Consider the following 26053-nt stretch of genomic DNA (forward strand, 5'->3'; position numbering starts at 1 on the left):
TTTGACGTTCTTCCGGTTTATGACATTGTTCTTCACTATTCATATAATCGACTCTATAACTATGATTTTTCGATAACAGCAGTAAAAAATTTGGTTATAAGAATTAGATGACAACCAAGACCGCTTAGATGTGTCTTATTTTGATTGATGGCCTTTACATTTTTAGATTGAACATGATTCAAGCCAAACTAGTTGGATCATGTCATTATTATATTTGGAAATTTGCTACAGTGCATTCTGGGTACGGGAACACAAAAAGTGATGACGTATTTCTCATACGTTTCCTGAATAAGATTAATATTTAGGTGAGAAAACTAGGATGTTCTAAAAAAACACTGTATACCAAGATATTATCCTGTCAAATATTAACTGAAATATTACACCAATAATTCGGGCATTATTGTATGACTATTTATTTCTTATTTATCTGCGTAAATGAATAAAATGTTGCATTTTGTCAACGATTTTATGTTCATAATCATAATAAATAATTATTCTTCATCTGGTATCTCAAAAAAATTCGGGATATCGGGATTTAAAATTCGGACCTCAGGATATCGTGTATTTAAGCCCGGGATGTAAATATACGTTGATAGTGGGTCTTCCAATGGATAGAAACAAGTGCCTGAGGATCAGGACCCCCCCCTTTTTCATAATAATATTAATGTTAGGAGAGTCGTAACTGGTTATGGATACTGTCATGACAAAAACGGAAAAAAATATTTCAAATCACATTAACAGTAATTTTTTGTGATTGACAATAAAATATGCACTGATTTAGACTTAATATGTTAAAATTTTTCCAATTTGTCGCTAACAGTAGCTAAAATAAGCGTTTTATGACATGTATAACTGACAGTCACAGGAAAACCTACCCTCTGACAAAAAAAAGTGGAATACTGATAAATACAAGTTCAAATTTTGTTTCAGTCTTATGATTTTGTGTAGAGTTTGAAAGGAGCAGGCCCAGTAAGAACCTATTTTGGCCCCAAAATACAGCATTTTACAAAGTTGTTAAAATGTAAATTTAAGCTACATGTATTTATTGAAAAGTATAATATTCTTCTGTTACATAAATATAACCTGTTTTTGACAATACGATGCACATGCATTGGATACTAGCATTTTTAAGTCATGCTAAATAACTGAAATCTTCACAATTTTAGAATTTGAGTTAAAATTTAGATGCAATGCACGTGGATCTGTCATTAAAATAAACTATTATCTGATTGTATATATATGTTATACACATGCTCAATATCCGTGCTTCTTTGTTGATTGTTTATTTAAAGGTGACAATCAATAAATTTTGGCTTCAAACACGTCAAAACACGACAATTAATGAGCTGCTATATTTTTTAAATCATAAAAAACCGAGAGGAAAAAAAATGACGATTAAACGGTATCTTTGCGTAAAAAATCATAAAATCGTGCACCAAAGACTTAGTTTATGATATATACATGCATTGGTTCAAGAATTGAATAAACACTATTTTTCACCAGTCACTCATTTCATATGACCTCAAAAGTATTTTTAAATTGGAGTTATCTTCCTTTGTCCATAATTGTAGTTGAATCAACTACAACCAATGCTTTATACAATGCAATGTTCACTGAAAAAATTAAAACAATCTTTACCCTTCCATGCTTAAGATCACTTTGATTAATGTTCTTCAGTTTTTCCGCTTTATAATTTATATGACATGCAAGTGGGGGCATCATCTGTGTGCCATGGACACATTCCCCATTTATTTTATAAAGAAAGTTCAACCACCAATATCAAAAACCATATACACAGTACATGTACACGTGAATGGAATTAACAAATTCACATTAAGGTGGGGTCATAATTAGGAATTATCAAATATGACACAGGTTACACCACAAAATTTACAGAAAGTACAGACAAACCTGTGAATATGAAAAAGTTTTAAGCATGGCAAAAAGGAACTAGATAATTAGATTTCAAAAGCATTTTATGTTTCAGAAAATTAAAACTTTACCTGAATATTCAGAATTATACATGCAAATGTCTTGTATTTCTTTCCATTTAAGAAATTTTCCAAAATGAATAAAACACATGAGTTTCAATGGATACTGTCCACTCATTTATACAGTTTAAATCACCTACTGCTGTATAGAATATATTGTCCATGTCAATAAATACAGTTCACTGCAATTATTCCAGAGAGGACAATCTCAAAAATTTATCCAAACTTAGTTTATTAAGGCCCTTAGGCCTTCTATCGGAAAGAAAAAAAAGAATCTCAAAATACAGAAAAGTTTTGAATTTTCTGATTTCTACATAAAATGCATTTAACTTGCATTGACATTTAGTTGTCTAATTTCTGCTATGCAATTTAACTTTTTCAGGTGTGCAGGTTAATCTGTGCTTGGATTTAATTTTGTGGTCATGACTGGGAATTGGTTTACTGGTATGACTTAATGTTTTGAAAAATTGTCATCCTGTATATTTTTATTCTTTTTTATTCTATTCAGATAATGAAAGTAAAAGATCTGATTAGAGACCTTCTCAATGTGGGTGAGAAAGGAGCCAATGTTGCCAGAATTATAAGATCAGAACACACATTATTAGAACTTCTTGTTCAAGAGAAGATTGGAGAACAGAAAAATGAACGATTTGTACAGGACTTTAAAACCTTGGCTGATGTGTTGGTCCAGCAGATTGTTTTTCATGACTTAAGTCAAAAGGTAAAATGTAGTAAGAAATTAGAAGTATATTCTGTGTGTACAAATAGTTTTATAAATTGACCATAAACCCAATTATTCATGGTATGGTATCAATATTTCTGACCACTACATACTTTTTATTGCTTAATTCTTTAGAATTTAATATGCAATGTTTCAGGTTCTTTCGGGAATAATCCCAGGTAAACCCTCATCAGAGGTCGACCTTTATATATTTATTTCGTATCTAGTACATGTATCATAGATAGATGTGTGTCTGTTTCATAACAGTTTTTTTCAAATTTACTACACGTGCATATAGGTCTACGTTGTAGCTAGTCTTTTTACAGACTTAATGGAATTTCAAACTAAAACAAAATGTGAATTGATTAAATTCATCATTTGTTCTTTGGTGTAACAGTTTTTTCAGAAGATACAATGTAGAAGAACTAGATGATCTTTTTCTAACATATATAACCTTTTACCAATGATTTCATTTTCATTGTTCAATTACTTATTAAAAACTAAAAAAAAATACTATGTCATCATGTGTTTTTTTTTTTGGTGATTATAAGTGATGCCAAAGCATTTTAAAAAAGATGTATTACTAGGTAGACACATCTGTCAGACAAGTCTCACCTGACTATGACCTTCTTTTCATGGTTCAGTATTAATGTTTAGTGTCCATCAGGAAATTACTTTCTCAGATACTTTAAAAAAAAGTTTAAAGGTTTAAGGTGTCTGTCTGCCCTTGACCTTATTTTCATAGTTATTTGGTCAACAAAAAGTTTTCACAATTGGAATCCGTTTCCTAGATACTACAAACACATCTGATAGGTAAACTGCATTTATGTATTGAATGGTCTAATACTATGATATTATTACGTAAGTATTTCTGTATTGGCCTTGTTATTGGTCCGAGGCTTGCTGTATTGGCCTGAGGCGAAGCCGAAGGCCAATACAGCTGGCCGAGGACCAATAACAAGGCCAATACAGAAATACACGTAATAATATCTTTATTAATTAACTACAGTGTTACAATATTTTTTTAATTTCATTTCAAAAGAGATAAATATTTTTACCTTGAAGTGGAACTATCCAAATCTGTTTGTTTCTTTTTATTAGATGCAATACATAATGATCTGGTGCTGTTTCCAGGTGTCTTCAGCATTTTCTCATCTGATGAATTTTTCTACCCTTTTCAGTTACTATAAAGTGTTACAACTTAAATTTAGACGCAACACATAAATAGTAATTGGAAAGGTACTGCCATTGCATGTGTAATGCAGAAACTAATTTAAAATCGATGTGTACAATCGTGAAATTATGAGGTCGTCAAGAAATGAACTTTGTTATAAATTCTACTCGTTCCCCAAACCTGAAATAGTTTTATCGTCACGTCACGTCTGCTTTCAAAATACCTTTTAAATGAATGTGACCGTCTTTCGCCTGAAATGTATGCCATACTGACATTTTCAGCATGTTTAAGATAACTAAATGACAACTGCGTCTTCAAAACAACTGTTTACTTTCAATTTGTGTTTATCGTGACTTTCGATGTAAAACCTAGAGACGTTCCGAAATCCTGCACTTGTGTCAACTCGGCCAATATAGAATAACTCGGCCAATACAGAAAAAATCTGTATTGGCCTAGTTATTCTGTATTGGCCCAGTCTACACATTATATTGCATAGGCAGTTTTCATCATATTAAGTCCAATAACAGTGCAGTTAATTAATAAAACACACTATTATATACAAAATTGCAATCTGGCCCTAAAGATTTTACCCGACTTTTTAAACAGACAGTCTACATGTAAGTAACTACAATTTTTTTATTTGCACCACTATATGACTTATTGTAGTCTACATTTAGCATGTCTAGCAGATATATAAACAGTTTTTGCAAATTGAATATTTGAATAAATTTATAAAAAGTATACAAATTCTTGGTTACATATAGTTGTGACAACAAATAGTAAAATCAGATGTTAATATCTATGACAAAAGACTACTGTCCACACCTACTGGAAAGCTTTAAATTTAAGCCTAAAACTTAAAAGCCAGTTGATAATTTGCAAATATATTAAATTGAAACTGCAAAAGGCTGTCATAAAACACACCATTTAATAGTAGGGAAAAGTTAAAATTAAAAGGTATTCCATCTTCAATTCTCAATTTATCTTTAAAACTGTAAGAAATGGATTTTTGGTGAAAATAAATAAAAGTATGACTGAAATTGAATTGATTTGTATGTTTCAAGACATGAATGATGTCAGATGGGATTTGAGAAAACCAAGAATTGGTGTTCATTATTATTGCCTTTTCCATTGATAAGAACCCTTATAACACTATAAAATATTATATTACTGTGTACACACTGAAATTGCTTCTTAAACTAAATGTTGACATGTTGTCTGTCATATCATGCTTATTAGCTTAACCTGGCATTGCATTTAGTTTGATATTACTTGTTTTAGGATTTTTTTTAATTTAATATAGACTTGATTTTTGTCACATTTTGTTAGAATCAAGTTTTGGTGTTTTTTCTCATTGGCTTTTCCATTGATAAGAGTTCTTAGTAGTATAACACTTAATATGCTTCTTCAGTTTTATTGACATGTTTCTTCCATATCATGCTTATTAGCTAACCAGCTGGCATTTATTTTCCCAATTAACTTCATTAATGTGTGAGCAAACCTCAACTCCTGTTTTCTTCAAGAAAACATATAATAAAATACAATTACTCTCTTTTGATAACCACATATTTACCAAAACAAAAGACAGTAATTGATTGATTCCATATTCTGAGAGAAAAGTATGTAATGGCAATTATTTACCAAAACCGATTGCACATATCAAACGTTTTTTAACCAAAATTCTGCACGTAAAAGCACACAACATTTTGCGCGGTGAATATACTTTTTCCGCAGGTGAATATGCTTATTTATTCAAAATCCCATTCATATAGAAAACCCAACTAAAATTTTATCATTATGGAATAAAGCCTTGTATTTGCCCATCTGATATATTGAAATAATATATACATGATATAGCGTAAAACTAAAGTGAACTAAGTCAATATTTTTTTTGAAAGTCAGCATATTCTCATAATTAAATCATCCCACATGCATATAAGATCTCGGTTTCAATTTATACAAAGTATATGTAATATTTAATTTTTGGCAGCATTATCATTGAGGAATATGATATTTATCAGCTTTAAGAGAAAAGTATTAAGAATTTTATTTACTGCTTGTTTTGTTCCCCTTTTTTTGTCACCATGTTGATAGGCTGGGTACTTGTCTCATTATTTTGAGTGTTAAATAATTAGACCTAATAGATTTAATAACATTTACTCAGGGCATGCAAAAATTTTCTAATCATTTTTAAAGGGGACAGGGTGGATGCAGATGTGAAAACTCAATATATTAATTGTATTTGTAGTTTCCAGGAATTAAAGACAGTATCTATGGAGAAGAGAGTAACAAATTTACTAATGCACTAGGGGAATCTATCAACGTAGAAATACTGTCTTCCCCAGCAGAAACAGCTGACCTTCTTTGTGAGTTGTGAATGTTGTCGCCAATGGTAAATCCTACAAGAGATTTTGTGATTTTATGAAAGTATTCTTTATGAAATAGCTTCTGTTCACCAGACTGACATCATTATAGCTTCTGTTCACCAGTCTGACATCATTATAGCTTCTGTTCACCAGACTGACATCATTATATTTTCACATAAAAAAATGGAGATTTGTTATGATTGCCATTCAGAGATCAAATCACTAAGATAAATTTATTATTGATCAACACATTTTCTTCAACAATGAGAAAAATCTGCACTTTATATTCATCTTTAAAAGTGTCTGTGAGCTGGTATCCACCTTCCTACGGGAGCAGTGTAAGAACAAAGCTCTAAAAACCAGTCGCTGATGGCTTAACTCAATAAATTGGTTCAAAGCACAAAATTATTATTTATATATTGATTATGAATGTCAAGATTTCAGAAATTAAAAAACAATCTTCAAATATTTTTAAAAATTTTGTAGGTAAAGTGTTGAATGGGAATGAACAGGCAGCCAACTTGTTGGCCAAAGTTGTGCATGAAGATATATCATATAATCCAGAGGAAAAAATAGATAAAATGGAAGACTTGGAAATAAAGGAGGAATACATAGGAATATGGATTGACCCCATAGGTAAGATTTTATGTGTTGAATTACTTGAATAGAAATGAAGGAATATCTACAGAATAACTTTTAAAAAAATCAAATGACGTTACAACAAGATAAATAATTTGCCCCAACTGTTCAGGGTTTGACCTCTGCAGTTGTATAAAGCTGCATCCTGTGGAACACCTGGTTATCAGTTCATATCAGTTTGATGATTATGTTCAGGCCCTGCCAACTAGATAATGGTCCAGTGACTGAATTAATAAACCATGTTGGTGTCCATCAGATTATCTTTCTGAACTTATGCTGACAGGCGAGACATGTCTCTGTGTCAACAGTTTATTTTTCATTACAGACTGTAAAAGATGATTATTTTTGTGACATGACCAGGTTGTAAGCCTTAATAAATTTTTAAGAATCTTCGTTATAAACTTATCTACAAGATAGGAAAACAGGATATATCCAGGTTGTATGAGAAAGAACATGATGTATAGCTGTTTTTTACAACATGTAGTAAGAGAGGTGAATTTATCATAATATAGGATTGCATGATATCATATATTGTATGGTGTGAACAATTTTAACTTGATACTTTAGATTCGACAGCCCAGTACATTGGAGGGGAAGTTGGGATCCCAAATAACCAAGGATTTGTAAGCCATGGTTTACAGTGTGCCTGTGTTTTGATTGGAGTATACAGTAAACTGACAGGTCTGCCTATAGGAGGGATAATTAACCAACCATTTGCCTCTCAGGACCCTCAGACAGGAAGGTAAGGTTATAAAAAGGCTTTTCAGAGAAAAACATTTCAAAAATATTCAACAATTGACTATTCAACATATTAATTAATGAATGCAAGTACATAGCACACAAGTGAATTATTCTGTCTTTGTTTTGAACTCTGATTAATTTTGAACCAATGAGTTGACAACTCCAATTGTTGTATGACGTCAAGAGGAGTGAAAATACGGGTGAAATTATTTGTTTTTATTTAATTGGGAAGTCTCAGTATTTCGCTTCAACCAATGTTATATTAAATAGATATAAGAAGATGTGGTATGAGTGCCAATGAGACAAATCTCCATCCAAGTCACAATTTGTAATAGTAAACCATTATAGGTCAAAGTACTGTCTTCAACACAGAGCATTGGCTCACATCAAACAGCAATTTATAAAGGGCCTTGAAAAATGACCAGTGTAAAACAATTGAAACAAGAAAACCAACTTTATAATCTATATAAAATACATTTAATAACTTGAGAATAAATATGTACTATCTTTAGGAAAAATTAATTGAACTGATGTTAAAAATTTCTGTGAGTATGTTTGGCATTTATTTGCATAAATACAAGTATATTAAAGGGGCTCGCTACGAGATATATAAAAAATCAAAAGTATTATGATTTTTTTTTGTTCAATCATTAATGAAAGTGAAATAGTGAACTAATAATTTGCTTTTATCAGCTATAATGGTTCAATTATGTCAAATTAAGCTAATAAACATGGTAATGAATTATTCACTTGCAAGTGAATAATGCGACCTCATTAAATCCGTATTCATGTGAACTACAATTTAACTCCGTAGAAAGAGATAGAATAACACATGCATTGTCTGTGTACGGATATTAAATGAAAGGAATGTCAATATTGAAAGTGAAACTAGGTAAATAATTTGATAAACTAATTCGATCCACACACTATCATTCTTTTAAATGTAAAAACAACGATAAACAAATTTTTAATCTACAATACAAAATTTAACAAACCTATAAAAATCCAATTGCACGAGTTGCTTAATCTATTTATATCTATGTTTATGTTAACATTGCTTATATATATATATATATATATATGGTCATAGAAGGTCAACTTGATAGTTAATTAAATGGCGTCTTGGCAAAAATTCACTAGAAACAAAGCTACATCTTATTGAGACCATGTCCTGTAAATTGTTTATTTTATACTTTTGATAGTTTGGAAAAATGTTTTACATTGTTATAAATAAAATATGAGAATTTTAGTCAAATGGGTGAACATGCATTTGGCAGCTAGTGCCCCTTTAATTATATTGAACATGTAGATTTGCACCCTGTATATTTCAGGAAATTTTGGTTTTCTGATGTTATCTTTTGAACCATGTGTTAAACATTCACCTATCTGCCCTAAGAATAGCCCTTGGAAATAATAAAACTGTAAATTTTGGTTCAGTATGTCAAATTCAAGTTCGCTATATTTATTTCCCATTACTTAACATAGATTATCAGTAGACTTTATAGGCTTTATCCCCAATGCCAAAATATATAGTACATTATGTAACCTGAAAAATTAACTATTTCTTTTATGCAAATTCATTAAGATAACAACTCAGGGCTTCTCTAAATTTTATTCAGCTGTTTGCTTTGTTATGTTTTAGGTGGTTGAGCTCCTGTCAGTGGGGTTTGAACCTAGAAGGATGTAGAATATCTTCTGTAACAGATACACCAGAAAATATAACCAATTCACACCAGATTCTACTGACCAGTGGTAGTGACACAGTAGAGACAAAAGATAAATTCAGTCAAGTTTATACCATTCATCATGCAGCTGGAGCAGGATACAAGCTCCTCTGTGTTATTCAGGGTCTTGCAGATGCTTATGTTTTGTCCAAAAATAGTACATTTAAATGGGATATGTGTGCACCTCATGCAATTCTATTGTCACTTGGTGGAGGTGTGATAAGTTATAAAAGTTTATGTGAACTTGCACAGAATAACTTGTCAAGTAACAAAAAGTTTGGTGATTGTCAGATTACTTATAGTAGGGAAGACAACTCTGAAAGTCTTGATCCAAAAAATTGGTGCAATATTGATGGCGTTGTGGCCTATAGGTCAATTGAAGCTTTACAAAGACTTATTAGTGCAGTTAAAACCTGCTAGTCTATTTTTATTGTCTAAATGTCTTTATCCTGCCCTTTTAAAGATTTTGTAGAGCGAAACTTTAAAACCAAAAATTTTATATTTTTAATATGTTTTGTAGATATATAGTCAATTTAGTCAGCATTACAAAAAAAAATGTATCTTGTAGTTGAAAGAATATTCTGATTAGGTTTTTGGCCCAGGAATGTTGGAAGGGCAGGATTCGGCCTTTGAAAAGAATATATAGTCACCTTTGTATGAGTTAAAGAGGACAACATCTCCCTGCATTTGGCATTACATCTATCAGCCACATTCTGACCAAATATCACTGTGTATGATTGCATCCTTAACAGAGTAAAGGCATCCCTTATGAAGGAGTGATACCCCTCAGAAGGAAAATTTTGAACCAATCTCTTTACCTCAGATTTCACTGAAAGCCAAATATATATAAATTGTGTTTCTGCTGCTATAGCACAGAATTGTTTAATGATATTTTTTTCTCAAAATTTTAAACTTCATCATTGTTTCAGCGTATAATTTGGTTTGCAATTGCATCTGACCATGTGTCATAAAAAAATTTGAGTTAAACTTAATGATTAAGTGGCTTAAATAAAGTTTTAAAGCTTCTTTATTTAAATAAATTTTCAACTATGTTCAGTTCTCACAATTTAAGCAAGATTAAATCATCTTACTTTGTTCAAGGATACATTTAGTGCAATATGAAATCTTCCCTTTAATCAAAAAATAGGAAGTATTTGATGCATTTTATTTGACATTTAATAAATTTTGTGTCAGATCTATTGTATTGTTACTTCTGTCTACCACCATGTTTGTTAAACAGTTCAAAACATATCATGTACGTTAATAGTTTATGTTGAGTTATTCTCCTTCTTTAAAATCTAGTCTTGAAAAGTATTTTATTGATTTAAATTGTTAGAAATGAAAAATAGAATGCAGCATTATTATACATGTATATGTTTGTATACACATGATGATAAAAAACTATCTACTATTTTTCAGCAATTCCTTAATCATATAATTTCATCTTGTATGTATTTAATTGAATTATGCACTTGGTTAACAATTAAAACGTCATGCTTACTGAAAACCAATGTACAGTAGTTTTTTCCGAACTTAATATGCTTATGGACACCTCGGCAAACCGTTGCAGGGGATATAAAAATACTGGGTGTCCGTCCATCCATTCATTGTCTGTCCATTGTTAGCGCTGTAATGTTCACAATTCTTGCTAGATTTTTATGCTGATCAATTGATTTTAAAAGAATTATGTCCCTTGGAAACATTAATTAAATGGAAAATTGTATCGTTAGCGCTCTGGTGTGCTCAGTTCTTGTCAGATTTTTATGAAAAATTATATCCTAGGTTTGTATCAGCAATGTCTTTTATGAGTTTAAAAATTAGGGCTGATCAATTATTTTTGAGAGTTTACCCCTTGGAAATATTGATTATATGGAAAACTGGATTGTCAGCACTCTCATGTGTTCAGTTATTGCCAAAATTTTATGAAACTAATATCATAGGTTTATATTAGCAATGTTTTGAGAATTTTGAAAATAAGTGCGGGTCAAATTTGTTTAATGGTTATACCCGTTGGAAATGTTATTTATAATGGAAATCACATTGCATTTGCTATGGACTCTTTATACACCTCAGATATTAATAAAAAGCTTTAATGAAACAAAAAAAAGCGCCTTTATACTTTGGATAGATAAAATATGTGAAACAGGAGGGACATTTGAACTCTTCTTTTATTATCTTATAACAGATTGGTCAAAATATATAAACTAACTTTTGTAGATATCAAGACTTACCAGTCACTCACAATAATTGAAATTCAAGGTGTTTGTGAGAGTAGTCAACTAGTCAAATCCTCTACAGAATAACTTAACAATTCTTTAAAAGGGTATGGTCAATGAACATAACTAGTACTTGGAATCAAAAGGGAAGAAAACTGAACAATTTGTGTAATCATGTTATTTTATATATATATATATGTATTCCAAAAACTTGTGCATTAATTATGGTTTGTAAAAGTAACTATTTATAAATATGAATTCAATGGATAATTTCCCTGGTTATCCAGTGACTAATCCACAGGGATACTTGGTCAACTGTTGTAGTTCAAGTAAGTTGTCATTACAGCAAAGAAAAGTGCAATAAAGGTATATTTAGTAGAGAAAAAAGAAAACATGGAAAATAGTCACTGATATTTTTTTATTTGTTTTTGCATTGAAAAAAAAACAAATGTCTTTAATAATAATGTTTCTGGCCATTTGTTTTTAATATTACCTTGAAAATGTAATAAAAACATGTAGAGCTACATTGCCAATAACAAAATATACTGTAGTTTAAAGTCATCAATTTTACTATTTATCATGTTTATAGGAGTTATTATCCTGAAATGAAAAAATTGACAGGCTTGTGTTGTTATTAACTGGATAAGATTTCATAATTGACTTGTGGCAATTGATGTCATATAAATGTAGTAAATAACATGATCAGTTCAACCAATGTTTTTTTTTATTTTTAGATAAAACTTTAAATTGTATTTTGCTGGTCAAATTAAACATTTGAAATGGAGTTGTCTTCCTTTGTTCATGATTGTACATTTGTTGTTGAACCTATTTTTATAACAGGTTAATACACCATGCATTACTTATGTAATATTTAATAAAACAATGTTTTCTTGATAAGAATGGTAACTCAAATACATGTCATTTTGTAACTTATATATCAAAGTATAACATAACATAAAAAAATGAGTTTGACTGAATAGGATCTCTATAATGATCACTTCACTGAAATGTTTTGTGTAAACTGTGAAGGGTAGTGATACACATTGGGTGATTTAGATATCAATCATGTTATGCAATCTTTTATACCCAAGTATATTGATAAATAACAAATATTGTCTGTTCATTTACATGAATACACTTTGAAGATTTTTTTTCAAATTTAGATATGTTTTTTTCCTGTGACTAAATGAAGGTCAAGTTCAATTTTCGCAATTTTAGCTTTTCTTGTTGTTCAGTTTTAGCCCTTACCTAAGAATTAAATTTTTGATGAATTAATCCATTTCTGTTCAAAGGGAAATGACTCATATATTTTAAAAGATTATTAAAAGACTTTGTATTAATGATTAATGATATTTGTTTTTCTTATTTTTATGTTAACGATAATTGTAATGCTGGCACTGAGGTAAAACATTAATTTCTTGACATTTGTTTTACTTGAAACTTTCAAGTTGAAAGCACATTAAAAGATATATTTGAAAATGATTATTTTAGTCAAGAAAAAAACTTAATGTATAGTATGACAAGAAGGCTTACAAAAACAGCTTAATTTGTGTTACCAAAAATATTTAAGGTTTATATAGTTTATATAGGATGTTATTTATTGAAGATCAAATTTTACTTATGTTCATTTTTCCTTGATGATTTAATATTATATATTGTATATCTGTTTACTTCTGTTAAAATGTTTCTAATAAATATAACGTGAAAATTGTTTTCTTCCTCAATCCAAAAAAACAGTTTGTCTGTATGATCATCTGTCCCTCAGTTTATGCAGATTCTGATGTTTCAGCTTAGCATTTTTTCATTCCTTCAAAATGATAATTGTTAGTTACTGTAGCATCACTACTCGGGCACATTTCAAATTCACAGGCAATCAGATCTTTATGTTAATAAATGTATTACAACACTTGGGTATAGATAAAGCCTCAGATGTGCTACCGCCTTGAAGGCTCCATCTGATAGTAGGCAGTGCATAGGTTTCAACATGATTCATAAAATAATAGATTTTACCCTATAAATTATGTTGTCCTAAAACTAAGAATGCGATATAAAAAAATGAGACGTGGGATGACTGCCAATGAAACAACTAACCAAAGTACAGATGTATTTATACAGCCTTTGAGAATGAGCTAAACCCATTCCATGTAAAATTTTCTACAAAAGATCTTGACATGACAGTCAATAATTACCTTAGATGTTTTTGGCTATTCTGTTTTTGCCTCTTGGTTAGCATGCTCTGCAATGAAGCATTATACCATCAGATGATATGTTGGATAAGTATTTGATCACCATTGAAAAGTTTGAAATTCTTTCAAATAAATGTCTTGCTGTTTAAGACATATGATCCAGGGTTCTTATTCTTTTTTGGAACACTAATTTCCAAAATTTAAATTCAAGGAGGGTCCATATCTGGGGTTGAAGTCATAAAACTTTGCTCAGTGCTTGGAGCACAAAAATTAGCTCGAAACATGAAATCCAGCATTTTGATTGGTTGATTTTCGAGTACGAGTACAAAAAACTGACTCGAAAGTTTTATGACCCCAAGGCCAGAAGACAGGAAAGAAAGTCAAAAGTGACTTGATTTGGATATTAAAGTTTGAATAAGTTACAAAAAAAATCCCCTTTATTCAGCACTCCTAATTATTAGTATTGAAAGCCCCCATACCTCTGCTAATTTTTGAAGGTTGTATGGTGACATTTAGTTGTTTACATCCAGCTCATTTTGGAATAGTAGATAGTTTTTGTCTCACCTTGACAGGGTAAAAAAGTGAGACATATGTATTCTGTTTTTACCGGCGACGACATCAACAATGTATTAGTTTGTGATTAGGTCTAGTTTATAGTGAACCACAAGTGGTAGATCAATGATATTTGGTATGCAGTTGTATAAACATTGGCACATCTCATTTCCTTGGAGATTATTTGGCCCTGTCCTCTCAGTCATCGTCTTTTGACTTTGAAACTTTTGTTTAGTTAGCATATAGTTGTGTTAGTTTGTAATTAGGTCAATTTAGGGGAACCACTAGTGGTAGGTCAATAATGTGATTAGGTCAGTTCAAGGGGAAGCGTTTGTGTTAGGCCAATGTTAGTTTGTATTCAGTTGAATCAGCAATAGCACATTTCATTTCAATGGAGAATATTTGGCCCTCTCCTTCAGTCATAATCTGTTGACTTTGAAACTTTTGCTAAGTTAACATGTATTAGTTTGTGATTAAATCGGTTTAAAATGTAATGTTAATGTTAAATTGGTATGCAAATTATTTATTGCAAGAATCGTTTCCATGGAGATTATATAGCCCCACCCCTCATCATGGTTCATTGACTATAAAGCCTTTACATAGTTTACAAGGTAATGTTTGTGTTTAGGCTTGTTTAAAGGGAACAACTTGTAATAAGTCAAGAGTATTTGGTATGCAGGTGTATTAGCTTTGGCATATCTCATTTCCATGGAGATTGTATAGCCATGTACCGTCAGTAATGGTTCATCTACTTTCAATACATTTTTGTATATGCATAAAAGAGGGATGAAAGATACCAGAGGGACAGTCAAACTCCTAAATCGACAAAGCCTGGCTAAAAACAAAAGAAGACAAACAGACAAACAATAGAACACATGACACTGACAACGCCTGGCTAAAAATGAAAGATTAAAACAAACAGACAAACAATAGAACACATGACACAACATAGAAAACTAAAAAATAAGCAACACCAACCGAACCAAAAATTAGGGGTGATCTCAGGTGCTCCAGAACCTACTCCACATGTGGCAGCCATCGTGTTGCTTATGTTATAACAAAGAGGGTAAATAGTCTAATTCGGTAGGTCACATTCATGAAACTTACTTGTTACAGAATTGCTATTTTAATTTCAACATTTGCATCATCAAAATTACAAAAAGGTGAAACATATCTATGTGATAACAGTTTATTGAAATTGGCAACTATAACACATTATATTCTTAATTTTTGTCGAGCTTGCAACTTTTGTCACAGAGAGCTCCACATAGAGATAGTGATCTGGCAGCTGCAGCAGCAGTGGTGGCGTTAGATTACTTCTTATAAACTATATATTTTAGAAAGTGGAAGACCTGGTCGTTTCATACTTTGTATATAGATGCCTAATGTTATGAAGCTTCCAGCTGTCACATGACAATTGTCTTTGACCTCATTTTTGTCGAGCCCGTGACTTTAGTTGCAGAAAGCTTGACATAGGGATACCCGGATAGTGATCAGGCGGTGGCAACGTTAACTAACTTCTTAAAAGCTTTATATTGTAGAGGGTAGAAGACTTGGATGCTTCATACTTTGTATATAGATGCCTTATGTTACGAAGTTTCCATCTGTCATATGTTCATTGTCCTTGACCTCATTTCCATGGTTCATTGACTACTTGAAAAAAAATTAAGACTTTTTGTAATGTTAATTTCTCTCTTATTATGAGTAATATGATAACTATATTTGGTATGTGCATACCTTGCAAGATCCTCATGCCTGTCACACAGTTTTCAATTGACCTCGACCTCTTTTCATGGATCAGTGAACAATGTTAAGTTTTCGTGGTCAAGTCCATATCTCAGATACTGTTTAAGCAAAAGGTCTAGTATATTTGGTGTATGGGAGGATTGTATGGTGTACATGTCCAACTGGCAGGTGTCATCTGACCTTGACCTAATTTAATGGTTCAGTGGTTATTTTAAGTTTTTATACATGTACCACCACAAAAATTAAAAACTTTTTGGTCGTATATTGGTATCATCGTCGTCAGCTTCGTCTGAAGACATATGGTTTCCGGATGATAACTTTAGTATAAGTAAATAGAAATCAATAAAATTTAACACAATTTTTATAACCACAAAGGAAGGTTGGGATTGATTTTGGGGGTTATAGTCCCAAAGGTTAAGGAATTAGGGACCCAAAGGGGCCCAAAACAAGCAGTTACGTTATGTGTGAGTAATTCAATTGCTCTGAAATTGTACCACTATGATTAATACCATAAGTAGGAGGTTGGGATTTATTTTAAGGCATATGGGGCAAACAGTCTAGGAATTCAGGGCAAAAAAAAAAGGGCATAGTACATGTACCACAAGGTTTCATGTATAACAAAGGGAAGGCTGGGATTGAGTTTGGGGTTAATTTCCCTGAACATGTAAGAATAAGGGGCCAAAAAAAGGGCCAAAAAGAAGCATTTTTCTAGTTTACAGACAATAACTTGTGTTTTAGTGTATGGATATCTCTGAAATTATACTACAAGGTTTCTTACTACAAAAAAAAAGGCTGGAATTGAGCTTTATCCAGCTTGAATGTTGTGTCCATACTTGCCCAATCTGTTCAGGTTTCGACCTTTGCGGTTGTATAAAGCTGCACCCTGCAGAGCATCTGTTTGCGTTTTGGACTGTTTTTCTTATACTGTATGCAATAGGTCTACTATATTTGGTGTATTGAATGATTGTAAGGTGTACAACTGGCAGGTGTCATCTAACCTCGACCTCATTTTCATGGTTAAGTGGTCAAAGTTAAGTTTTTAGTTTTGGTCTTTTTTCTAATACTATATGCAATAGATCAACTGTCTTTTGTGTATTGAAATATTTTATGATGTACATGTCAGCCTCGCTGGTTTTATTTGACCGTGACCTCATTTTCACAGTTTATTGCTCAGTGTTAAGCTTTTGTGTTTTGGTCTGTTTTTCTTAAAATAATAAGCAATAGGTCAAGTTTATTTGTTGTATGAAAGGATTGTAAGTTGTGCAAGTCTGCCTGGCATAGTTCATCTGACCTTGACGTCATTTTCATGGTTCATTTGTCAAAGTTTAGTTATCTTGGTTAAGTCTGTTTCTTAGAAACTATAAGCAATAGGTCCGAATGCAACTATATTTAGTGTATTGAATGATTGTGAGGTGAACATGTATTTCTTGTTTAGGTTTATATGAGCGTGACCTTATTTCTTTAATCATGTTAAGTTTGTGTGATAGTTGTAGTAAAGTGTTATATTTAGGACTATCAACATAATATCAATTGTTAGAAAAGAATGTTAGACATTTCAGCATGTGCCCTCTTGTTACTCTTTAATAGTTTTTGTCCATATTTGTTTCATGACTATGATAAGCTTTTGGTTTTCTTCATAACTTATGTCAGGGTTTTTTTTACATGTTCTGTCCTTTCAATACCTTGAAGTTTTGTTTTTAACTTGACATTGATATATAATTCATAAAAAGTAAGCAGAATGTATCTAAATAGGCTGTTAATATGACAGTAAACCATTTTTTGTCTTACCTGCGACAAAGTCACTGTATGCAAGACATAGGTATTACTATCCGTCAGAGTAAACATTTTTGTATAAAGCTTTATATTTCAGAAGGTAGAAGACCTGAATGCATCATACATTGTACATGCAGATACCTACTTTATGTTACAAAGTTTCCATCAGTCATTTGTCCATTTTCATGGTTTGATGACTGATTGAAAAGAAACTATATAATTTTTTTTTATATAAAGTGCATGTCTCTCAGTTAAAATGAGTAATAAGATAACTTTATATGGTATATAGTTTCCTTGCAATGTCTTCATGTATCTCAGACAGGGTTCACCTGACATAGACCTCATTTCATTGATCACTGATCAAGATAAAAGTTACATAAGGTATGTTTCTTAGAAACTATATGTGGTATACGGAATGATTGTAAGAGGTACAGTTATGTTGGGCATGTTTCAATCGGCCTTGATCTCATTTTGATGGTTCATTTGTTAATGTATTTTTTTTTGTCTTTTAATTTGAAGTAATATGAACAATAGGTCAATTACAGTATATTTAGTTTATGGAATGATTGTAAGGTGTACATCTCAATCTGGCATGTTTCATTTGACCTTTACCTCACTCTCATGGTTTATTGGTCAATGTTAAGTTTTTGTGATTTTGGTCAGTTGTCAATTACCATAACCAATAGGTCAATAAAATTTAGAGTACAGAATAATTGTAAGATGTAAATGTCTATTGGACAACATTTGTCTGAACTTGACCTTATTGTCAAGGATCTTTAAAAATAATAAAATTTATGAGGTACTTGTAGTAAAACCTTAATTATCCAGCCTTTCAACATAAAATAAATTGTCAGTTAAGCAGGCAATACATTTCAGTGTGTGGACTCTCATAGTTATTATGTTTTGATAAAGAAATAGAGGGCCATAACTCCTAAACAGCAATAGTAAAATAATCAAATCGTTCTTGTCCTAAATTTATTAAGATTGAAGTAGAATCGGATAAAATTTTGCATGAAATCAACATATTAAGTAAAACTTTCAAATCAATCAAGGACAAAAGTGAACAAGAGTGCACACACTGAAATGTCTCGCCTTCTTTACTAATCATTGATATTATGTTGATAGTCCTAAATATAAAGCTTTATTACAACTATCACATAAACTTAACCAAGAAAACTAAACATTGCCCATTGAACCATGAGAATGAGGTCAAGGTCAGATGAACCATGCCAGACAGGCATGTACAGCTAACAATTCTTCCATACAACAGATACAGTTGATCTATTTCTTATAGATTAAGAAAAACAGACCAAAACACAAAAACTTTACACTGAGCAATGAACCGTGAAAATGAGGTCAAGGTCAAATGAAACCTGGGCGACTGACAAATACATCATAAAATATTTCCATACACCAAATATAGTTGACCTATTGCAATTAGTACTAGAAAATCAAAGCGCTGTAAGCACTGTAGGCAGTTAACCAAAAACCAAGGCAAACATAATTATGAAAACTGTGTCAATGTTGCTTCAACTTTTTTTTTAAGATTTAAAAGAATAAACATTAAACATTCATATATAATTGTGCATTTATGTTCATTTAATGAATTAAACATTAAGGCAAATAATTCATATTTTATCAAGGTTTTCAATAGCAACGCACATGACCACGAATGGTCATGAGTCTTTCGTGAGTCAGTAGTGGTACAAATTTGCAATGATTGCAGTTCTTCTAGTTGAGCGTAATTGTTCGTATTAGTTGACTGTTAGTAGTTCAAGTTGACTTTAGTACGAGCTTGTAAAAGTATGAGTGGACTTGCTTCCCTGGAAAGGAAACTGAGTTTGTGTTTTACAGTACCAAAGTTATGAGACACAAATCAGACAAATGTTTACTACTACAGGGATCAATGGTGAGGTCTGACTGACCTGTCCATAGTAAATGTAAATGACTCCCACCTTCACCCCAAGTCCATGATGTCTAAGTTTGGAATAAAATGTCAGGTGTTAGGGTCTAGCAAAGTGATATGCATATGTGTCGCCTATGAGATTGACCTTGTATGTCATTCAATCTTTTTGAAATGAAAAACAGGAATAAATATGGTGTTCGTTTCTAAATCTTTTACAAGTTCTCAAAACACACACAAGAGGGTGTGGATGACCCAAGGGACTACCCCTATTTTTCATTTGATTTATTATATTGTCCCATACATGAATATATATGGTTTATGGGTGGGGATCTCGACTGTTATCCTGTTTTCAAAGAGGGGTGGGGACCCAGTGACGTCCCCTATATTTCATTTGATTTGTTATATTGTCCAATACATGAATATATATGGTTTAGGGGTGGGGATCTCATCTGTTTTTAAGTATCAAGCAGGAGTGGGTAGGGTGACCCTAAGGACTCTCCCTATATTTCATTTGATCAGTTCTCATACATGAATATATATGATTTAATTTAAAGGTGGGGATCTCGACTGTTTCCAATTTCTCAATCAGATGACTGCAGGGACTCCCTCTATATTTCATTTAATTTAGAGTTGGGAATCCAAACTGTTTCAAAGTTCTTAAACATGAGGGGTAGGGTGACCACAGGGACTTCCCCTATATTTCATTTGATTTGTTATATAGTCTTATACATGAGTATATATGGTTAAGGGGTGATGATCTCGAATTTTTCCAAGTTCTCAAACATGAAGGTGTACAGTGACCATAGGGACCCCCTTATTAAATTTATTTGATTTGTAATAATGTCTCATACATAAATATATATTGTTTAAGATTGTGGATCTCGACTGTTATAAATTCTCAAAAAGGGGTAGAGTGGCCCCACGAACTCCACTTATATTTCACATGATTTGTTATATTGTCCTATACATTAATATATATTGTTTAGGTTGGATCTCGACCGTTACCAAGTTTTGGTCATTTTGGTTTCTTGTGGATAGTTGTCTAATATTCAATTCTTTTTTTTTTATATAAGAAACTTCCCACTATTTTAACTGACCTATCAAAATTGAGAAGAAAAAAATACCCCTTGAAATTGCAGTTATATGTTATATATCTCCATTCTCAGAAAGGGGTAGAGTGGCCCCACGAACTCCACCTATATATCATATGATTTGTTATATTGTCCCATTTCTTGTGGATAGTTGTCTCATTGGCAATCATACCACATCTTTTTTTTTATATAAGAAACTTCCCACTATTTCAACTGACCTATCAAAATTGAGAAGAAAAAAATACCCCTTGAAATTGCAGTTATATGTTATATATCTCCATTCTAAGAAAGGGGTAGAGTGGCCCCACGAACTCCACCTATATATTTCATATGATTTGTTATATTGTCCCATACATGAATATATATTGTTTAGGGGGTGGGATCTCGACCGTTACCAAGTTTTGGTCATTTTGGTTTCTTGTGGATAGTTGTCAGGTTGTCTCATTGGCAATCATACCACATCTTTTTTTTTATATAAGAAACTTCCCACTATTTTAACTGACCTATCAAAATTGAGAAGAAAAAAGTACCCCTTGAAATTGCAGTTATATGTTTAACTTGAAAAGCATTTAACATGCATTACCAACATTTATCACTGATTAAAAAAAATTACACTGTTACCAGGAACATATATATTGTTAGATAAGCTGTCACTTTATTGGATTTTGACATTAAACTTGGTGTACAAAATATTTTCTGCTTTTTCTTTCTTTTAAACAATTTGGGTTTTCAATTCTAGTGTTTATATTTATTTAACATGCATAGCTGTATTTTTTCACCTGTCTGGATTTTTTTAGTTGATAGCCCCAAAACCCGGGATTACCCTTATCCGCTTCCGGAATCGGATCCGATATTGTAATTTCGCGGCAGCCATTTTGTTTACAATGTTGTTTTTGACAGAAAGTGATCAGATACGATTTGACTCGGATTTACACATTATTTATCGGCGATTTTCTGTATAAAGCTAGCGGTTGAACAAATTGAACATCGCTGTCATGAATAGTAATTATGAAAATAAGTTTGAGTTCGTTTTTTAGGAAACTTTGGTAAAAATGTTTGCAAAGTTATTTTTTTATTTTCTTTCAAGCAAGGATTTGTATAGTGATACACTATACAAATCCTTGTTTCAAGGTCCTCCGGGCGTAGCTAGTAATTAAGTAGAAAGTCCGACTGAAAAAGTGGAAGGTCACAGACCCCGGACCACCGCTAATTTGAACCCCTGCGTCCAAATTAAATAGATACGAATTTCGTCTTCTAATTCAAAATTGCCGCCAACAGCGTGATCAGTTAAACTTATATACGTAGTAGACTACGTATTGACGACAAACAATATTCCTACGAGTTTTGCAATTTGGGAAATTTTAACTACTTGTCTTTAGAGATTTTCGGCGATTAAATATTTCATACATTTGTTCTTTGACACCTTAGCCTAAAGCTCGGGGGATAATAAACTACATGTACATGAGAATTCCTAATGTGCTCTACTTCCTATGTGCAACTTCAAAACTTTTGGGAAAATCGACGATCATTTAAGGTTTTTCTGGTCATATTTTTTGTAATCCAGAATGAAAAGTATGAAAAAACTGTCCAATAAGTTATAAATAATATAGTAGCCAGCTAGATGATTACAATGGCACGTATTTCAGCGTTCATTGAGTAGCACACAAATCCAGGGTGCTCGCATAAGGCAGCTTAACTGCCTAAAAATACCAAAACTCTAAAACTCAACTTTGACCACTGAACCATGAAAATGATGTCAAGGTCAGATGACACCTGCCAGTTGGACATGTACACCTTAGTCCTTCCATACACCGAATATACTAGACCTATTGCTTATAGTATCTGAGATATGGACTTGACCACCAAACCTTAACCTTGTTCACTGATCCATGAAATGAGGTTAAGTTCAAGTGAAAACTGTCTGAGGGACATGAGGCTTTCGGGTCGATCCGGCCCCACGTCGATCCGGCCCAAGTCGATCCGTCCCACGTCGATCCGGCCCATATGTAAAGTCGATCCGGCCCCAATAAAAAATATATTTATAGGGAACAGAATAAAAGATATATAAATGATGTAATTAATAAATATTTATGATTTTTATTATAATGTAATGGTTTGTCTCCAACATGTTAGACCTCGACAGCATGCACTTCAGTGTGAGGGATGTTCAAAGTGGCAACACCGTCTATGCAATACTGGTAAGTTTCTAATTTGCCTTTTTTCTTTTATATCATCAAACTGTAATTTTGTATATAAGTTTTTATATATGAGACAGTATACTATATAGTTTTGTTTCAAATTTCGGAATGTTAATTTGCGTGTTTTTCATGTGTAAAATGGTAAAAAGCTGAATAGAAAAAGAGTTCAATTAGTTCAATTAGTTCAAATATTTGAATTATATATTTACATCATATATTTGTATTATATGTTTGCATGAAATATTTATGTTACATTTTTGCATCATGAATTTGTATTATTTCCATTCTACATTATAAAGACAGATTTTTATTATCCTTTATTTCATTTATAGGAGTATCTCAACTGGAATACAGACGCATGGTAAATGCAGAAATAGATGTAATCTTCAGGTGCATCGAGTGTATGCCAGCTGAACCAGATGTAGCTCCTGAACCAGAACCTGAACCTGAAGCTGAACCTGAAGCAGCACCTGAACCTGAAGCTGTAAGTTAATAGAATTGTGTTAGAAAATACTTCTGAGGCCCCTCATGGGGGGGTCCTAGTAATCACATAATCACCATTTTTTTGCCAATATAATCACATAATCATTAAATATTTGCTTATGTATTTAGTAAACTATTCTCCATGAAAAGATTTTTTTTTTAACATCTTTATTAGTAATATTATTTAATCGCATGTAGCAAGGAAATAATTTAATTATTATTATTATTTGATAATGAATCCTAAATGTGTTAAAATTGTGAAATTAAGTGGGGTTGTATGTTTTATTAGTTATTGATATATATAATGATTCAATCACACCTATCAAGGTGATAATTCAATAATATCTAATTAACTAATTAATGTGTAATTTAATAAAACAATAGTCTTATGTTCATTTGTGTTCATTTTATAGGTTATACCAGACCAGTCCTTCAATATTTCATTGGCTATTGAAGAAGTAGAAGAAAGAGTAGAAAGGTAAGTTTCTTAAAGATAAGATTCGAAAGATGTGAAAGACTATGCTAATGATTAAAACAAATATTCATCCTTTGTCCAAATATTAATTAACGTTTGTTGAACCAGATTGATTACTTAATCTAATTATACCAATTGTCTTTTATAATATACTAAGTATTTGTGTTTCGTTTGTTCTGTTTTGCTATGTATTAATATGTTTGTATATATTGTACACAAGTATGGGTCTGAGGTTATGAATAAAATCTTGTAATCTTGATAATCCAAATATTCAAAAACATTTATTCGATATACAAACTAATTATGATATTCAATTAATTTTGTAGTGACATAGAAGACCCAGAACTTCCAGACAACGTTGTCGGTAACCTACCAGTAACATACCACATAGAAGAGCAGGGTAGTAAGAGAAGATTCAAGAAACTAGTTAGCAGTGACGGTTTTGCTTATACAGTCAAGGTAAGTAAATACTGTACTATAATCTAATTCATTGTTTAGAGCGCAAAATAATTTTAAAAAAATATGGTTTGAGTGCCAATGAGACAAATGACTATCAAGATTGTAACATTTAGATAATGTACGGTCTTCAACAATGAACATAACTGGGCTTATATTTCTTTAATATTAATTTCTTTAATATTAATTGAGCATGAAATTGGAGAATATGTCAAAGAGACATCAATAAGAGCAGACATCAGTCGAAATTTTTTTTAATATCGTCATTGTTTTATAATTCATGTTTATTTTTACAGAGATCAAGTACCACAGTCACCCACTGGCGTTGTAGTGTTCGTAGCAAGTCCCTCTGGTGTAAGGCAACAGTCGCACAACGTGGTGGCATGTTTATTCCTGGGGTGATTCAACATGTGCATCCATGTGATCCAGGTCTTACCAAGAAGACTGTAGTCAGAGCAAAGGTATATAACAACACATTAATATAATGGTTACTATAATCATCCATAAGAGGCGAATTTAAAGAGGTTTAATTTTTTAGTTCATGTGACTATATATTTATCAAAGTTACTAGGATTATAATTTAATACGCCAGATGCCCGTTTCGTCTACATAAGACTCATCAGTGACGCTCAGATCAAAAAAAAGTATTGATTACATATTAAGTTGGGAAAAGTAATAGAATGATAAAAAATAGATACAGATTAATAGTTCGTTTTTAGGTAAATATTATATTCTATGTTTATATTTTAGGCTCTTAAAGCAGCAGAAGAACAGCCGTATGTATTTTATTTAATAATATGTATCTATTATCATGATAAATAATAATCGATTATCTTGTAGGAGCCTGGTCAGCTGTAAAGTCCGTGTTTCCCAACGCCGACATCAAGGGATGTGCCTTCCACTGGGGTCAGGCAGTGATGCGGAAAGTCGCCAACCTTGGATTAAAGACAGCCTACTCTGCAGACAAAGCCGTCAACGTCTTCATCAAGAAAGTGTTAGCCTTACCATACCTGCCAGCAGGACACATCATCCCAGCTTACAGACAGCTAACAGTACCACCAACGGCATCACCTCTTCTTCACCAACTCATGAACTACATCAACAGAGCGTGGTTACAGTGTTCCGTTTGGAGTGTGGCCCAATGGTCAGTGTACCAACTGTCCATCCGGACCAATAATGATGTAGAAGGTATTTAATTTTTTTATATATTATTTACAAAACAGTAGAGTTGGTATTTTTGCCAATGAGACAAACATTCAACTGAAGTAAATGAAGAACAGGAAGTAAGCAATTATTGAACTGACAGTCTGATAAACACATGATAAATACTTCTATAAAAAAAATATACGAAACTGTTATTAAATATTGTCATCTGCTATATTGATTCTTCTCTGTTATATGTACTAAACATTTGCTTTTATTTTTGAACAGGTTGGCATCGCAGATTCAACGGTAAAGCTAACGGGAAAAAACTACACTTCTACAAGATTGTTCCCGCACTCATCAAAGAAGCCAAGACGGTTTCCAGACAAGTTCGCCTTGTAGATGAGCAGAGTCTTGCCCGTTGGCAGCGCACAAAGTACCAACGTTCCCAGGGACGCCTCTCTACGCTATG

At 32.1% G+C, this 26053-nt stretch overlaps 1 protein-coding gene and 1 long non-coding RNA gene across 3 annotated transcripts; both read left to right on the forward strand.

Moving 5' to 3' along the window:
- The first annotated feature begins 172 nt into the window (after positions 1 to 172).
- LOC143065136 (inositol polyphosphate 1-phosphatase-like) lies at positions 173 to 13280 on the forward strand. Of its 2 annotated transcripts, none has more exons than XM_076238508.1 (6): positions 173 to 305; positions 2500 to 2712; positions 6135 to 6252; positions 6739 to 6888; positions 7459 to 7633; positions 9275 to 13280. In XM_076238508.1, the coding sequence occupies exons 2-6, from the start codon at positions 2503 to 2505 to the stop codon at positions 9774 to 9776; spliced, it is 1155 nt and encodes a 384-aa protein (XP_076094623.1). In that variant the 5' UTR covers positions 173 to 305; positions 2500 to 2502; the 3' UTR covers positions 9777 to 13280. The 2 variants fall into 2 exon arrangements, with proteins under 2 accessions (XP_076094623.1, XP_076094624.1); XM_076238509.1 differs by lacking the exon at positions 173 to 305 and adding an exon at positions 341 to 402.
- Positions 13281 to 24298: 11018 nt separating this feature from the next.
- LOC143062476 (uncharacterized) lies at positions 24299 to 25222 on the forward strand. The gene is made up of 3 exons (XR_012974772.1): positions 24299 to 24441; positions 24735 to 24899; positions 25189 to 25222. It is a non-coding gene; the product is annotated as an uncharacterized LOC143062476 (long non-coding RNA).
- Positions 25223 to 26053: the final 831 nt, after the last annotated feature.

The sequence above is a fragment of the Mytilus galloprovincialis genome, chromosome 2 (genome assembly GCF_965363235.1).
Source record: "Mytilus galloprovincialis chromosome 2, xbMytGall1.hap1.1, whole genome shotgun sequence".
Lineage (NCBI taxonomy): Eukaryota > Metazoa > Mollusca > Bivalvia > Mytilida > Mytilidae > Mytilus > Mytilus galloprovincialis.